The 17,349-nt window shown below is 36.4% G+C and overlaps 2 protein-coding genes across 20 annotated transcripts; both read left to right on the top strand.

The window, feature by feature from the left end:
* Positions 1-147: 147 nt before the first annotated feature.
* On the top strand, positions 148-10,953 carry LOC110935493. Of its 19 annotated transcripts, XR_004891898.1 has the most exons (19): positions 192-988; positions 1,479-1,698; positions 2,144-2,379; positions 2,452-2,631; positions 2,774-4,085; positions 4,339-4,438; positions 4,697-5,388; positions 5,742-5,801; positions 5,874-5,889; positions 5,971-6,481; positions 6,574-6,786; positions 6,897-8,103; positions 8,185-8,360; positions 8,644-8,772; positions 9,093-9,301; positions 9,558-9,701; positions 9,909-10,033; positions 10,607-10,687; positions 10,775-10,953. XR_004891898.1 is itself a non-coding variant. In XM_035989659.1 (3 exons), exons 1-3 carry the CDS (start codon positions 1,572-1,574, stop codon positions 2,709-2,711), a joined length of 759 nt encoding a protein of 252 aa, XP_035845552.1. In that variant the 5' UTR covers positions 192-1,571; the 3' UTR covers positions 2,712-3,012. The 19 variants fall into 19 exon arrangements, 1 of the variants encoding a protein (XP_035845552.1); XR_004891894.1 differs by having other exon boundaries at positions 192-1,698; positions 2,144-2,631; positions 2,735-2,806; positions 3,109-4,085; XR_002589131.2 differs by having other exon boundaries at positions 198-817; positions 897-988; positions 2,144-4,085.
* Positions 10,954-13,351: 2,398 nt separating this feature from the next.
* LOC110935491 (cation/calcium exchanger 4) lies at positions 13,352-15,950 on the top strand. The gene has a single exon (XM_022177875.2). It carries the CDS (start codon positions 13,806-13,808, stop codon positions 15,648-15,650), a length of 1,845 nt encoding a protein of 614 aa, XP_022033567.1. The 5' UTR covers positions 13,352-13,805; the 3' UTR covers positions 15,651-15,950.
* Positions 15,951-17,349: the final 1,399 nt, after the last annotated feature.

Raw genomic sequence — 17,349 nt, 5'->3', positions numbered from 1 at the left:
ACACATATGTAATTTTACATTGCGTTCATCATTTTATGCAATATGTACAACTAAACAATGCTTATTTTATAAGGATAAAACTGGAATGAGGATGGAATTTTAAGACACTGGAGGGTATAATAGTAATTCAACCGACCCATCACACTCACACACCCAAGTTTCTTTCCGTCACTGCCCTTTTAGACTCTCACAATCAAACCAGGAGTGAATATAGCAAATGAAAGGGTCGAAACAATTATAGATGAAATTAATTGGATGAGGGTGAGAAAGAGATGAGATCAGTTGTATTAATTTAGGTCATGTGAAGAGGTTTCAGGTATGATTTTGGTAATCAAGAATTACGCATCTTAATCTTCACCTATAAATCCGTGTACCATAATCCTTCATACCGCTTCAAGCTTTTGAAGATTTCTCAAAACGTTGAGCAAGTATCAATGGTGGATTATCTCTTTGGGTGAAATTATAAGTAAAATTAAGATGTCTTTCATATTTTATAATATGTGTCTTTTTTCTGGATTGCTAGCAATGTTCTTGCAGGTCTCCTAGGGTTTCAATTGGCATGGAAGGTAAGTTTAATACAAGAAATCGATTTGGGGTTTGCTTTTTTCTGTAAGTTGACGTGATTACATATGTTGGTTTGGGTTGCATGATTGATAATTCATCAATAGAATGTATGATATTGGATTTGGGATTTTTTTTTTAATTTTATTGACTTGAGTGGCTTAAATTAGGATTAATTGTCTTGGTAATGCTAAATTAAAGTAATCTATGGGACAAAACTATAATGCACCTTCCAGATGTTATACGATTCGTACAAGTAAGTAACATTACACATACACTTTTTGATTTGGGTTTAACATTTTTTCTGACTACTTTTTTTATTTTGCAACCTCAAGGAGGTATGATCCTCTGCATAATGGACATGCTATTATAGATGAACTGGATGCGCTCCTAAAAGTGATTCTTTAATCCATATATATCATAGATTGTATGTCATGGTCTAAATCCATCTTTTTAATCATGTTTAAAAATGTCATGATTATGACTTGCAAAATGGGTGGGTTGTATCGGGTTGTACATGTAATGTGTCAAAAGATACTGGTCAGGTTGGGTGGTGAGTTGTGTAAGGGTTCAATTTGAGTTCAAAATGGGCGGCTTTTAAAAAATTGTCAATTGGGTTCGGGTCAAAACGGGTTGGGTCACAGAGGGTTCGTGTGCTATATGTACATATGATCAGACCTATGCTTTTTTGATTTGTATCATTTTGTGTCTTAAAAGTTTTTCATTGTGGAATGTGATGGACCTATTTTCGTTTGTTTAATTGTTGCTCTTATGGTTTTCTGTGAATCATCTTCAACATGGTGGTTTGTTTTGGGGTTTAAATCAAAATTTAGATCTTTTGAATAAATTAATAGGCGTTTTTTTTTTTCTTTTTGAGAGCTGACATAAGAATATACTGATGCTACAATTTTTTGTAGAGTATCTCTTTGTGACGAGGAGAAACAAAGGAAGAAAAAAAAAGAAAGAAAGAAACGGTAATTACGTGTTATTTTTTTACTTTCTTATTGTTTATGTGTGTCTTTCTTACTACCTTTTTTACTTTCTCATTTGGATGTGATGCCGGGAAGCACCAACAAGCGTTCGAGCTTGCCGGAGGATTCGCTCCGTTGAAGTGCTTTGATGATTTTAAAAGAACCGGTAAACTTTTATTCTCTGTAAATTTTTATTCTCTATGTTGATTTTTTTAATCAAAGTTAAATGTCATAATTGTAAGGAGTTTTTTATTCTTTTCTTCAAATTTTAGGGACTGAGTGGACTTCAAGTGCACATATTATAACTGTAGTCATCCCTCTGCCATGTTGTCACTGGTATATGCCATCGCGCAGCTGGTTTGATCGCAGGACCGACGGTTCTGTTACTGTAGTTTAGACTAACGCTTTAATCATTTTCACTCACCGCTCTTGTTGCCAACACATCTAGAGTTTTTAGTTCTTTATTTAATTAAGGCCTCTAATCTATGGTAGGAAAGTAGTTGTACTAGAAGTAGGTTTGAACATTATGCGATATGTTTTTTTAACATATGTTCATCACTCCTTTTTTTCTAACTTGGAGGGGTCTTTTTCGTTGTTTCTCGCATTTGTAGGCTTACTTGTGATACTGGTTCAGAGGATAAATGGGTCTGGGGTAACGAGGATGGAGTTGATTTTTCGGCTAAGAGTATCCGGGTCAAATTGGCTGTGGCCGCTGGGAGAGATACAGATCTGCAGAGGTTTCATTGGAATAGCTGGGTGATGCCAAAAGTGAATTATTTAATCTGGAGGGCTATCCTAGGGGGCGTTGATACAAAGGACGCTTTGGTGCGAAGAGGCGTGAATTTAGGTAACACACTTTGTTGCAGGTGTGGCCTAGAAAACGAAGACGTGAAGCATGTTTTTGTTGGATGTCTTGCAGCCAGGAGCGTGTGGTGGCAAATAAGTATGGTCAACCCTCCCTTTGACGGCGATTCAGTCGTGGAAAGAGTGGACTACTTCAACAACCAACCGGGAGCGAAGACCTGGAAGAAGGTGAGTTTGAGAGGCCACCACCCGAGCCTCAGCTTAGACGGGTTGAACTTAAAACGACAGCTTGAAGGTAAACTTTTAGGTCCTGTCAAAATGGGTCAGTTTGACCTGTCACCATTTTCTTTAAATTTTATTAAAATAATAAACTAAATCTTGGTGGCTGCTATATGGAGACTTCATGGGATCACTAAGTCGGTATAACTAACATGCAGAAGAAGATTTTAGAATATCATGAAGGCTACAAGGTAACCCATACTTTATAAATCATCGTTTTGTGTATAGTTTACTTACAGAAACTGTGCCAGTGCTTTTCTTCAAGCTACATATATCTATACTAAGGGTTCCGTGATATAAGGAATGTCTCCGTTATTTTTTCTGTCAACTTCAATTAAAATGATAAAAGTGCCCTTTAAAAATAAAAAAAAAAAACCACAGGGTCTTTTAATGTGTTTACTTAAACTTATTCCGCTTCGGGTAATTTTGTATGGTTAGGTCTTTTAACTGTTTAAAAACTGTCTATTTTGTTTGGTCTATTTTGTTTGTGTAGATGTTAGCTTGGGGTTGAAGTGCAAATTACAACATATAGGTCGCATCACTTTTATAATGTAATTTGTTTTAATTAATTTGGGAGCTCATAAATCTTTTTTTACCGCTATCAACTATATTAATAGTCTATTGGGTTCTTTATTTTAAACTTTTAAATATATTTATTTTAGTTCATTACGTTTTTGTGATCACCGTTTAACATTGTTAACCTTAGGTTTTTTGTTACAAAATGGATGATGTGCTTGAAAATATAGCTGATTGTTGTCTATATAATATGCATGCTCACATTATATACATGTGCTAACTAAGTTTGAGCCGCGGCAACCTCCTATAACATTTTCCCTTCACAGACCACCCGATGCGTATCGTGTTTCTGTTTCATATTGTCTACTCCGCCGTAACGCGCGAGTTTCCCACTAGTACTATATATAAGCATTTCCTATGGCTAGAATTGTCATTTCTATACAAATTTTTAAGATGGCATACAAAGAGTCAATATAAAATGCATAAATTTTTACCATTTTCTTCCGTTACTACCCCTCTTCCCTTTTATCTATACTATACTCGTTGAATACCTACACTAAATTCGGGATCTGCTTAGCCATCAATCAATGTGACTCTTCAAAGGCAGCAATCAATGTAACTCTTCAAAAGGCAAATGGTTTTCACCATCTCTAATCGTCTCTTTCACTTTCCCCACACATCCGAAACTCACCACAATCAACCATTACCATTTCCTCTCCAATGAATCGGCAAGTGAAGCTTAAAAGTTATTGAATCGGCCAGTAATCTTCTTTGATAAAGGCTTCAATCCCTCATATCCCATATTAACGATGAGAGAGAGAAACGTCAGAGAAGAAAATTGGGGAAAATCGGCGAGGATAAAAGGAATCACCAGCGACTATTCTGACCACTAGGTTGTACCGGTGGAGAGCCTAGGTTGAGGCGAATCACCGGCAACGATTTCAGCACTAGATGGTATCTTCTTTTTACTCACACTTTCTTGAAACATTCTTCAGTCGTCACTGTTTTCTTTCAATATGAATTGGGTTTCTTTTTTTTTTTTTCTTGAAGATGAAGATCATATCTTGTTTCTATACGTTGTTGTTGTTGTTGTTAATCTTGTTTTATTACATTTATGCGGCTAGATATTGGTGTAGGAGATTTTTGCTCTTTAGGGTTTAAATATACTGTTTATAAGCAACTAAAAGTTTTGAACTTTTTGATGCAGATGTTGCTGCTTTGCTGAAGAACTCATCTTTGGATTCTCAAAGGATTTCTGATTGAAACTCAAGATGGGTTCTGATTTTTATGTGAAGTGGTTCCTCAATGTTAGTTGCCACTACCTTTTGTATATTTCAGTGTTAATTTTGCAAGAATTTGACTTTGAAAAATGAATTTCATATCTGGTTTGTTACTTGATACTAGGTGGTATTCTTGAAACTTCAAGTTGAAGATTTTTGAAAAACCACATCTTAAGAAATCAGCTAGGCTTTTGTTGAGTTTTAAAATAGGGTTTAAATCAAAGCAGATTTTGTAATTTCTTGATGTTAAATTACTAATTTTAATTGGGTTTTTGATCTTTTTAGGTTCAAGTCAACTTATGAGCCGAATTCTGAGTATCTTGATGATGACGATAGTAGCTTTGAAGGTGACGGGGAAGAAACTACAGGTAAGGTCCCAAATCTTGAAACAGGAGCTGAAAATAGTGTTGACATAGAGTGTAAACAATCACTCAATATTGAAGATTACGGCCCGTTTCTTCCTTGCGCTTAGAAAATGGTACCCGGATCTCCAACCGAGAGGGAGTTTCGAGTCTTCATACGCAACAACGTCTTAGTTGGAATCTCCCAACGGGAAGTCAACACGTTTTACTCGATTCTGACCGAGAAGAAGCATGATATGGAAAAGGTGATAGACGAGTTTTATATGGACAAGGTGAGCATGGGATTTGAGTCGGAAAGTTACACGCTTGATGTTTATGTTCGAAAGGATATGAAAGTCAAGCTTTTGGATTTCAATCTGTGGTGTGAGGTTAAGTTGCCATTGCTGTTCACATGGGCGGAACTGGAATCGGCGCAGTTGATGAGGGAACCAGAGTTTAGGATTGTGGAGAGCCGATTTGGGGTGAGACCGGGGTTGAAAACTGCGGTTCCGTATGGTTATCTGGATACAAGTGAAGGGAGTGGTTGGGATCGGCTGTTTAGAAATGCTGATGAAGAGTTGCGGCGCCAGACAAGGTCAGCCGGTGGTTGTTAACAGAATAACAGTTATGTTTGCTGTAAGTCATTCTTCAAACTAAGGTTTTGTTTTGTTTTGTTTTGTTTTGTTTTGCTGTAAGTCATTCTTAAAAGCGCGCCTGATGGCGTGTCAGGCGAGACAGTCATTCTTTCTAACCACACGAGGGCCCGCAAATCGGGAGTGCCTCTTGTACATAAAACTTTTTAGGTTGTACAAGCAACCTGCCACCTGTATGGACTACTGGTATCAACTGATGCAGTAATGCACATATGTTGTAGCTTCAGTTTCTCTATTTCTAACACGAATGCCAATTTCTTAATTTTATGGATTGATATATACAGTCCATTGTAGCATTATAAGTTATTGTTTAACATTCCTTTTGGCTTGTTACAGGGGAGAAGTCTGTAAAAGAAATGGTAGATGAAGCTCTACGACATGTTCCTAACCATGATGGTTAGCTTTCTTTCTTTTTGATATATTTTATGATTATTTAAATACTGAGATAAATGTGTATTGTTTTTTCAGGTGACAAATTGACCAGGTACCCAATTTTTCAGTTATCTATCAGACATATGTGAATTATATAACTCAATATCTGAATTTTTTCGTTGTCTTAAAATAGGTCAACCAAATTCGGGACTCTCTAGCTATCATGGGCGACAATAGCACAGCTTTCAGCTTACCACAACTATGGTCCTTTTAATCATTAAAAAATATACCATTTTAATAATAATAATAATAATAATAATAATAATAATAATAATAATAATAATTAACGTCAGTTATATTATTATAAAATATATACCATTTTGTTAATAATCTTATGTTTTGAATGAAATGATATTTGGTGGTTAATGCATAAAAATAACACTCTGGGAAACCTTCAACCCCGTTTGAGCATTTTCTTGTTATGTTACTTGTTTGACCCGTTAGCGATAGAGCTTAACCCAAATTGATGTCTGAAGCTATACGAGGATAGCATGACGAAAGTGATTTTACCGATTCACGAGGAATCTTTACAATGCATCCATGAAGCTTCAAGAGCCGAATCTCTGAAATCTTTTGACGAACAACATTTTGGCCGTCACCATGCCAAGAAATCTGTTGAAACACTCGATGAAGATATCGAAAAGGTAAAAATTTGAGCATTTAGTGCACTTAGTCTTTACTAGATTTCTTTTAAATATGGTAAATTAAGTTCTAAATATTAATATTTTTTTGGCAGATGTTTAAGAATTTTATGATGGCAAACCAATATCAGTCGTCAAAACTGTGTGAGGCACTGCATACAAAGTGCGAGGACCAAATGGACCAACTTCAAGTACTCAGACTACCGTCCATGGCCAAGTTTAACGCAGGCTTCCTTCAATGCAACCAAAGTTTTGGAAAAGAGTGCGTTGGGCCATCTAAAACCATATATGAGCAACGAATGGTGAAGGTTGGTATATGCTTTTTGTCTTCAACGTTCTCGGTATCAATAAACTATCGTCGTTTCATTCGTAAAGACATCTGTTTAAGGTGACTGGACCACTTTTTGTGAATGTGCAGATGATGGGAAAGTCGAAGTCATCGTTTATAAAGGAATACAATCACAGGCTATTTAATTGGTTGGTGGCCTTTTCACTTGTAATGGTGATCGTGGGTCGTTTTATCATAAAGTTCGAGTCAACCCCAACACGACTCGTTTAACCTTGCAAAAGAATGATAAAATTTTTATGTATAACTTGCTGCTTAAATTTGATTCACTAATCTGTTAAATTCGTGACATTACATCTTACTTGAGTAGGTTTTATGCTTTAATATCCTATTTATGTTAAATTTTAGGAAATTGACATTTTGTTTTAGGAGTGAACTATGCAACATTTTGCTGGTAATTCTGTTGCTATTTTGATATTTTTTCAATGTTTACTAAGTAATTAATTTAATAAATTTGTTGATTTGTGCAACAGAAAGCAAACATAGATTATTAAAACTTTTGTATATTGGTTTCGCCTTAGTATATTCTATTACATAATAGTTAATCCATAAGACCATAAAACCATCTAATCTTTCTGTTGTCTTAGAATATGCAAAGAGAGATAATTTTTTTGCTGATGACTTAGGTTTGTAGATTTGTAACTTTTGAGTATTAATAAGCAAAAACGAATAAAAATAAAATTTCTTTTGGGTCAAACGGGTCTCGTTTGGGTAAAAAAAATATGAAAAACTTTGACTTGATTATCATCGAAGGCATATACCCGTTACAAAAACTATGATCCCGCCGCAACGCGCGGGTTACCTACTAGTACCATATAAAGCGTCTTCTATGTACACAAAAGTAATTTTCTTTGTAATTTTAAGATGGCAGAGCAAGAGCCATGACTTGTTCCCTAATTTTTTATCCCTTTCTCCCAATTTTGCCCCCAGTTCAATGTATGTTTCTCATTGTCGTTCGTGAATGTATAAATTGATAAGACGAAGTTGATCTTCGCATTTAATTGGAAGAACCCTATAACCCTTCAGTTTCCCCCTTCACTTCTGTTGCAATTGAATCATATTGAGTGAGATTAATTTCCTACATTGAATTGATCTTTCCATCGCCCTCCTCAAATACAAGTTACTTAATGCTAATTTTTGTTCCTAATTGAATGTTGCAATTGAAGGGTCGTGGGTTTGTATCCCACCCACTGAATTTTAGGGACCATCAGTTTGGAATTTTTGGTTTATTAATCGTAGTGAAGCCCCGATATCGACTGTCGATGAGCACAGGAAACAGGTTTGTATTTTTCTAATTTCAATTTTAGGTTTCGAATTAGGGGTGAAATTTAGATTTAAAGTTTTGTGATCCAATTTGCAGAATGACGGTGGTGAGAAGAAAACAGTGCCACTATCTTTCTCTTCAGCATCGCTTTGGAATAGTTTGGCCAAAACTTGATAATCAAGTTAATGAAAGTGGTTGATGTTTCTAAATGGAATAACCAAGTCAAGAAGCAATATTAAAAAGCTGGCAATTATACATTAACCTTCTCTATTGTGAGTAACATCGTGTTCCTGATAATTAGCATCCACATGGGATAATTTCTCTTTTGCTGATTATGTTTCATTTTATCATCAGAGATATTTTAGTTTTGAGAATTGTGTGGTAAAGGTCCAAGTGAAAGCATCATGTGGTGTCCAGAGATGGGCACATGCCTAGAAGATTTCTCATTAAAATTTATCATAACATACTAATCAAATTGTTATTTATGTTTTTTTTTTTTCTATTTGATAGTAATAAATGTATATTTACTTGTTTATCAATCTTTGATGAGTACAGTAATCATGTTCTGTTCTTCGAAGCTCTGGAAATATTGGTCAAGATCAACTGCCCAAATGCTACTCAGAGTTCTCATTAATGATTGCAGCCCATCTATATCAATAGATAGTATCAGGCCTAATAAATGAGGTATGGTTTATCTATGCATTTATAAACAAACGCTACTTTTGTGTTGATTTAATTAAGGGTTTGCTTGTTTTTTTTTTGGTTAGTGATCTTTAGCATCTTTTTAGTATTTTTTTTATTTGACATGTTTGATATAAAAGAGAAAATATTGATTAACAAGCAAATGGGTCAAAATTGTAACCAATTAACAAGCCAATAGTTTGGTGATGATCCATTAACAAGCTAATGGGTTGAAGTTGTGACCCATTAACAAGCAAATGGGTCAAGGTTTGACCTGTGTCCATGTTGGTTGATTTATGAATATGGTAATTTTGGTTTTATAGGCACCAAAGTTGAATGCGGCACTAGAAAAGAATGAAGAAGGGGAGGCGTCAAACACAACCCAAGGAGAAGGTGAAGAAGAAGAGAAAACCGAGGGTGCAGCGGCAGCGGCTCCTCGTAGAATGACAAGACGCAACATCTAACGAGAGATGCATTGTTGAAGAATGTATAGTTGGTAGCAGTTTAGTTGGTATTTTAAGGATGTTTTGAGGTAAGTTAATTGTATTACCCTTAATTGTTTGATCGATCTTGCAGCCTCCAAAATCTCCTTATTTTGTTTACTTTTCGGTCCTACAAACTGAATTTCTAATTTTACAAAATTAATGTATAACCCATCCCCAGTTTTTTCAAGAATAAACAAATAGAAACAGTTAATCATTGATATTGTATTATCTTGCACTACACATTTGGATAATTGAGATTCTCATAATACCAATATTCTGTGCAACTAACAATTACGTGAACAGGTACTCAGTAGAGTTTTCGACCAGTCAGAAACCGCAAATGCTCCACTTGGTTGGCCATAATTTGGTTGTTTTGCCTCAGTTTGTTTTGTCTCCTTTGTAACTTGGCAAGGGTTTGATCCGTATAGGGATTGTCGGATACAACTGGTATAACACTTGATCCGCTAATTTAATGCGTTGACCCATATAAGTTGGTTAATTCTTGGATCGTTCCACTAAAAAAGTTTTTTTAATTTCTTGCCATATTTCTACCCGCCATATTGTTTCTCTTGGCTTCTCTCTTTGTTGTATGAGATTTTGTGCTTACATATGAAATACAAATTATATAAGTGACTGTTGAGTGTTGGCAAACAGGTGCAGGCAACAAAGATTATGGGAATCATAAAGGCGGATTATTTTCTCTGGATCAAAACAAGGGCGGGATACGCAGATCTGGAATGGGATAAATGGAGAAGTTTTAATTTCAGCAACTTCCCGATGTAATTCTTATCTTTATTTTTTTGTACTGTACTGCTATATGCCTGAGCATCTTCCTCAGGCCTGCTCTTGTTTCGTATAAAATCGCCTTTTTATCAAAAAAATAAAAACTTTTAGAAAGTGATTTGGTCTATGACAACAATATTTAAAGAGTAAAGATATGATAAAGTTGAAGATGGTTAGTTTTTTTTTATTTAACTTGAGTGGTTTAATTGGTATATTCTAAGCCAGGTTCAACTTGATGTGCCATATTCAAAGATTTAACTTGACCGGTTAATGGTTGGAAGGACAACCGTTGTGGTTGCACATCGGTTATCCACTATACGAAATGTTGATTCGATAGCGGTTATTCAAAGATTTGGATGATTGTTATAGTAATATTTTATTTCGTAATCATAAACAATGCATTAGTTATTTTAAGGATTTGTAAAACAAAATGGACAAAAAAGTGTTTGCGGGTCAATCCGACCTTACCCGGTTCGTGTTGACTGTCACAAAATTAATTTTTTTCAACTTAACCAGTTTTGACCCGTTACTATTTACTAAATCTTCATTCTTTATTGCAATTGGAACAGAATATTGGGTTTGTGCAGAAGAAAAGGGATGATGTGGCATTTTCACCAAAAGACCATGAGTCTGTTGATCAATTTTTCCAGGTTCTTAATTTTTTTTAGCAGTTTAGTTTTGTTCTTATAATTTTTAAGCTGATTAAACAACTTTCTAAATTTTGTTTTCTTGTGCAGTTTGAAAAAGGCACTTTGAATACTCCATTTACACAATATTGTAAAAGTATTATAGAAAATGTTGCTTCAAACAACACCACATTTGATGTGGCATTTACACGAAGTCTTAGAATTTTTGTAATCGGAATTGGACATTTTGGTTTCACTTAAGAATTTTTTTATAGTAATTCTTATGTATATTAGCTTTGTGTTTTAACCACTTCACACAACACCACATTTGATGACATTTTTCATGATAGCTTAACCATGAACCGGTCAAAACGCACGAAAGTATTATCTTTTCAAACTAATTTTATATATATACACACACAACGTATATATGATTTTTTTTTTTAACATTCATAGGTTTGAATTATGTTCTCGGGCCAATACTGTCGACTCTGCTGCAACGCGTGGGTTTCCCACTAGTCTTTCTAAAAAGAAACAATTTAGTATTTACATAACTTTTTTTCAGTATGGACAAAAAATAACGTGATTAAGTCAACTAAAACCAACTGCCCAGGCACAAAAAATAATTATTTGAATTGCCATCGATGCTATCACAATACTCACTTGGTGCTCGTATATGTTTTTTTTTTTGAACGGCCGACAAAATATTTTATTCAATGTAGCAAGGAGCTACCACCAAACATACAAAGTATACACCACCAACAAACAAATAAAAACAAACCAGATTACATGAATTCTTTATCAACCAACCTTAAATCTACACCAATCTTCCCATGTTAAAGACGCCATTTTTGACCGATTTTTCACCCATAAAAACGCCATAGCTTTCACTTCATCTAGAGTCTTTGCCATACTCGGCCCTTTTTGTGTGAAAACCAACTCGTTTCTTGACTTCCAAATACTCCAAAATGTTACCAAGATGACCGCATACAGTGCTTTTAATTTCTTTCTTGGGCCGGCGCTAAACACATGTACCGTGAGAAGATCTTTAATGTCGAAGGCGACAATCGGTGGGATATTACACCAGCTCGCTATATATTGCCATATTGACTGAGCATAGTGGCATGAAGTAAACAAGTGCTCACAAGTCTCCTCATAATTACCACACATAACACACAGCCGGTTATTCACCGGGATGTTCCGGTTCGATAAAGCTACCTTCGTCGGCAAGCGTCAGCCCTCCATGCTACGATACTAACCTTTTTCGGGACCCAGTTGATCCACTCGAAAACTCTAGCAGGTCTTGTGCGATTAGCCGAACCCAACACCTTTTTAATACCTGCGACATTAAAACAACCTGAACCATCAATCTTCCATTGCCATTTGTTAGGTCCAGTCGACATATTCAGCCCAGTAATGAGGCCCAATAGCTGTTGTAGTTGTGAACTTTCATCATTGCCCAACACCGAACAAGCCCAATCCCATTGAAAAGCCATACCTGACCCGTCAGCCTTCATACGATCAAACACCAAACAGTCCTTCCTGTTTTCAGCTTTGAACAACTCTGGAAACTTCAAGTAGAACGGTACCAGGTCGGCCCAGCTATCCAACCAAAAGAATATGTTTTTCCCATTGGCAAGAACCGCAATCGAGGCACAATTTAGATCAATTTCAGCATCTAATAGTGTATTACGTATACTAATAATACTTTTCCAAGGTCCAGGCATAGTGATCTTTGCTGGAATGTCTTTCCATCCCCTTGTATTATGATGAATAGCCCAAATTATACGCCTCCACAAGCCGTTTTTTTCCGTTTTGAACCTCCACCACCACTTTGCTAGCATAGCTAGATTTGCATCCCTAAGAGACCCGAACCCCAACCCCCCATATTCGACCGGAGCTATCGTTTTTTCCCATGCCACCCAATTCATTTTTGCCTTTTCTTCCGACCCACCCCAAAAAAACACCCGTCTAATTCTATCAAGAGATTCCAATACTTTCATCGGAGCTTTAAACAATGAGAAGTAATATGTAGGTATAGAGTTCAAAACGGATTTTATAAGCGTTATTCTTCCACCATATGATAATGTTCTTGCTTTCAATAATGAAAGGCGACTTTTGAATACATCAATCACCGATTTCCAATTTTTTGCGAGATTCATGTTTGCACCTACAACCATGCCAAGATGTTTAAACGGGAACGTACCTTGTTTGCATCTCAACAAATTTGCCATACTTTGTACTTCATGGTCCTCCACTCCTATTCCAAAAATAATGCACTTCGCCAAATTAACTCTCAAACCCGAAGCCAAGTAAAAACATCTTAGTAACCTCTTGAGAATGTTCACCTAGCTTTTCACACTCTAAAGGCTATTCCATGCATATCTTTCAATAATGTTCACCTAGCTTTCCACACTCTAAAGGCTCATCATCATCTAAACTTTTTTCATCACTATCTATTTTGCCTTTTATATTTCCTTATATTTCCTTCAGTTTGAACATCATTTTGAAATTGTATCGGAGTCATAACATTGTCTCCTACAGCAACCGAATCCCGAAACAAAGTAGCATAATGCGACTTGAAGATCTCCAAATTTATACCCCTAAATTTGGCATAATCTTTATCTACCTACAACAAAAACACAAAAACCGTATAACATTATGTCTTTTATTATAAGTTTATTAGATGGTAAAAGTAGAATATACCTTGATTTGTCAAACGCAAACAAACAAAACCCACCGGTCACACCCAAAACAACACAAATCATCATCCGATCAGTCACCTACACATTTCCGATTCCGATCACCGTCTCCGATCATTAATAATATTCAATTTCCGGCGATTCAAATCCAGCATCATCTTCTGCAAACCCTATAAACCTCTGTAAGAATCATTATCTTCTTCTTCAACCTGTAACCGTTATTCATAACGTCATCTACAAACCCTATAAACCACTGAAAATTCTCCAGTAAATCTACACATCAATTCATATATTCGTACTCATTTTATTCAATCAATCAGTTGTAATTTAGTCTCCGTTTGAATCATCTGATTCCAATTTGAACAAAAACTTCAATTATTCAACGTGCATCGAAACCCTAACCCTAGGGATTCAATTATAGGACATAGATTCATGTTATAATGAGGCAATTTAAGCGAATTCGTGAAATTGTTGTTGCTACATTTGCCCTAGGTTTAATTGCCCTAATTTACAACCAGTTTGATGATGTGTTGAGAATAGTTCCGGTTGTTAATGGTCAACGGAGGTCAAAGGGTAGGTTTATGAGTGAATTAGCTGTAAATGTAAGTGATGTAAGGGCTACGGTTAGCCCGGGGATCTGTAGCGGATTAGCGGATCATATCGGTTATTCGAGCAGCTGCGAGTTTTTGAAGGCGAATCCGCAGTGTTCGTCTGATGGACTTTTCGATTACTTGAAGTTTTATTATTGTGATTGCGGTGAGGGTGCGTTTGGTGCGATAGTTTTGGTTATATGGCTCGTAGCGTTGTTTTACCTTTTGGGTAATACTGCAGCGGATTACTTTTGTTTGTCGCTGCAAAAGCTTTCGAGTTTGTTGAAACTGTCTCCGACTGTTGCGGGGGTTACGTTACTTCCGCTTGGTAACGGGGCACCCGATGTTTTTGCAAGTATTGCTTCGTTTATGGGGAATAACACGGGTGAAGTTGGGCTTAATAGTGTGTTGGGTGGTGCGGTTTTCGTCACATGTGTTGTTGTTGGGATTGTGTCAATTTGCGTAGCGGATCAGCGAGTTCAGATTGATAAGAAGGCGTTTGTTAGAGACGTTGGGTTCTTTCTTTTCACATTATTGTTTCTTTTGTTGATTCTTATTGTTGGGAAAGTGAGTGTTGTGGCTGCTGCGGCGTTTGTGTCGATTTATGTGTTGTATGCGGTTTTTGTTGCTGCTAATGAAATCCTTAGGAAACATGTTCAAAGGTTTAAAGCAGTTACACCGTTGATTCCGCTTGGTGTTAAGATATTTTCTCAAGATGATGATTCGATACAAAGTTCTTTACTTGATGTTGAAAATGAAGTTGAGGATTATCAAAACCGTAATTCGTTACCTGAATGGATGTGGGCTTCACATGTTGCGATTTATTCAAATCAAAAGTTTCAAGAACACGAGAGACATTTATGGGGATGGCATGATGATGCGATCGAAGTTGACCAACCATGGGTCAACATCAACTTTTGGAACTTATGTTCGTTACTCGACTACCCTTTGACTATTCCTCGAAGGTTAACCATTCCTTTAGTCGAAGAGGAAACATGGTCAAAGCCATATGCAGTTGCAAGTGCTTCATTATCACCGATTCTTCTTGCTTTTATATTCAACACACAAGACGGTTTAACACCTCAAATCATCACAATCGTATACGTTTTCGGTATTATTGTCGGTTTTGCCCTTGGAACCCTTGCGTATCTACACACGATACCCGAACATCCGCCTCGTAGATACCTATTCCCATGGGTTTTAGGCGGGTTTCTCATGAGCATCGTTTGGTTCTACCTGATCGCAAATGAACTCGTCGCGTTATTAGTAGGATTCGGTACGTTCTTAAGAGTAAACCCCTCTATTCTTGGGTTAACTGTATTAGCGTGGGGGAACTCAATGGGCGATTTGGTATCAAATATCGCATTAGCTTTGGACGGTGGGGATGGAATCCAGATCGCGTTATCCGGATGCTATGCGGGCCCTATGTTTAATACACTCATGGGTTTGGGGGTTTCCTTGTTGATCGGATCATGGTCAGAAAAACCCGAGCCGTATAATGTTCCACAAGATAACAGTCTTTATTACACTATGGGTTTTCTCATATCTGGGCTCGTGTGGGCCTTTATTATTCTTTCGAGAAACGACATGCGCCCAAACAAGATGCTGGGAATAGGGCTTGTTGGGCTTTATGTGGTGTTTCTTTTAGTACGGTTAACCAGTGCGATGGGTATGATACCTCTAGTTGGTTTATAGGCTGAATGAGATTGTACACTTGTGTGGGCGGGTTTGACCCGTGGACCATACCAATGATTAGACGGGTATGGGTTCGGGTTCTGGTGCATAGTTTGTGTCGATTGTAGTTAAAGTACAGAATGGCAATGTAATGATCGACCGTCCATTGCATAATCTGGGTGCCTGGTTGCAGTTTATTTTTTGAGGTAATGTCATATAATAATACACTTTCAGTTTTGTTTTTTTTGTAGTTTTATTCGTTGTATTTTGCTCCGGTTCATACTAGTCATTAAAGTTTTAACGAGTGTTTCAGTTTGATCAGTTTTAGTTTAAAAAAATGACCATAATACCCCTAAAGTATGATTATTTAGGGAGAACAATTTCAGTGTGTTATGGTCATATTGTTAGAAGCATAGTTGTCAATTGCGGTCGCTATGGTCACTATAGCGAATAGCGTAGCTTATAGCTCGAAGGTTGCTACAGGGTATTTAGCGATAAATAGCGGGATTTCAGTTTCCATTTTTTGTATTTTTTTTATAATACATTAATACCAATAGCGATTAAATATACATGTATAATAATGTATATACAAGGGTATTTTGATATAATATACATATAAATTTTATAATTTTTGTTTCTAGTGTATCACTATTTATAAAATGCGCCCGTTATTTATCGCTATTCGCTATGTAGCATATAGGTACCTTATCGCTATTTGTCGCTATTCGCCATTAACAACTATGGTTTAAAGGTAGTTATTATTTGTGTAATTGAATGAGATTAGATTAGATTTTACCATGGATTCTTGATTAAGTAAACGATTTCCACAGATCAACGCTAGTCACTGAATCTAGGTTTGCAGATTGAGAACTTTGCTTAACTAGGATTAACGATATGCCAATATCGATTATCGTTGTTTAGTCCTTTGAGACGAAGAAGATGACGGGGTTTATAATTTATAAATGACCAATAGTGACCGGGTGTAGGCTGAGTCAGCGAAACCGCAATAGATGAGGCGTAGTGACACTGTGACAGGAATCTTCATTAAGAAGACCAGGTTTGGATTGGTAGATCGGTCAATATACGGGTGTCATCTATTTGAAGAAAAAAACTTTTATAATAAACCGGACATTTAACATAAGTTTTAACGCTACTTGTTAGACTGGGTGTTGGGGGTTCACTAGTTACTCATTAACAATGCCATATAGGCTGTTGGCGACAGTTAACCCACGCCGCCTAGTTAACGGCGGCCGTGAATGGGGTATTTAGTTAACCCATTAACTATGTTAATGGGAATGATGGTGAGGCCCACGGATGTGAGAACCAATCACATGCCACCTTTTTTTTAAGTTTTAGTTGTTGATATTGGGTGTTTAGTTAACCCACAACACATAGTTAACGGGCATTTAGTTAATGATTAAGTTCTTATGTGGCAGTGACGTGGCGGTGATGTTGCATTTGGTTTAGTTAACCCACAACACATAGTCTTAGAAGTGTCTAAATTCGTAATGATTAAACCATAAAGTTTAGTATAGTTATTAAAACTAAGGAAGAAAGCTGCAATCTTAGTAATACTAAAGGATTACATAATGTAATTTACTCTAAATAATAATAATGAATAATGGTTAGTATAATTTACTCTTCGGTATATGCAATTGTGACTTCTATATATAGTTCACACCGCCAAAGGACTAACTTGTCGGATCATAAGGTTGTCGGT

Source organism: Helianthus annuus, chromosome 4 (genome assembly GCF_002127325.2).
Source record: "Helianthus annuus cultivar XRQ/B chromosome 4, HanXRQr2.0-SUNRISE, whole genome shotgun sequence".
NCBI lineage: Eukaryota > Viridiplantae > Streptophyta > Magnoliopsida > Asterales > Asteraceae > Helianthus > Helianthus annuus.
Note: the sequence above shows the minus strand (reverse complement) of the source record. Positions and strands in the feature narration are given on the sequence as shown.

Excerpts from the sequence above, each read along its gene's own strand:
- LOC110935491 (XM_022177875.2), top strand. The coding sequence starts at position 13,806 with ATGAGGCAATTTAAGCGAATTCGTGAAATTGTTGTTGCTACATTTGCC.
- LOC110935493 (XM_035989659.1), top strand. The coding sequence starts at position 1,572 with ATGTGTGTCTTTCTTACTACCTTTTTTACTTTCTCATTTGGATGTGAT. Across the intron at positions 1,699-1,804 it reads TGATGATTTTAAAAGAACCG|GGACTGAGTGGACTTCAAGT; the intron begins GTAAACTTTTAT and ends TTCAAATTTTAG. Across the intron at positions 1,869-2,143 it reads CCTCTGCCATGTTGTCACTG|GCTTACTTGTGATACTGGTT; the intron begins GTATATGCCATC and ends TCGCATTTGTAG.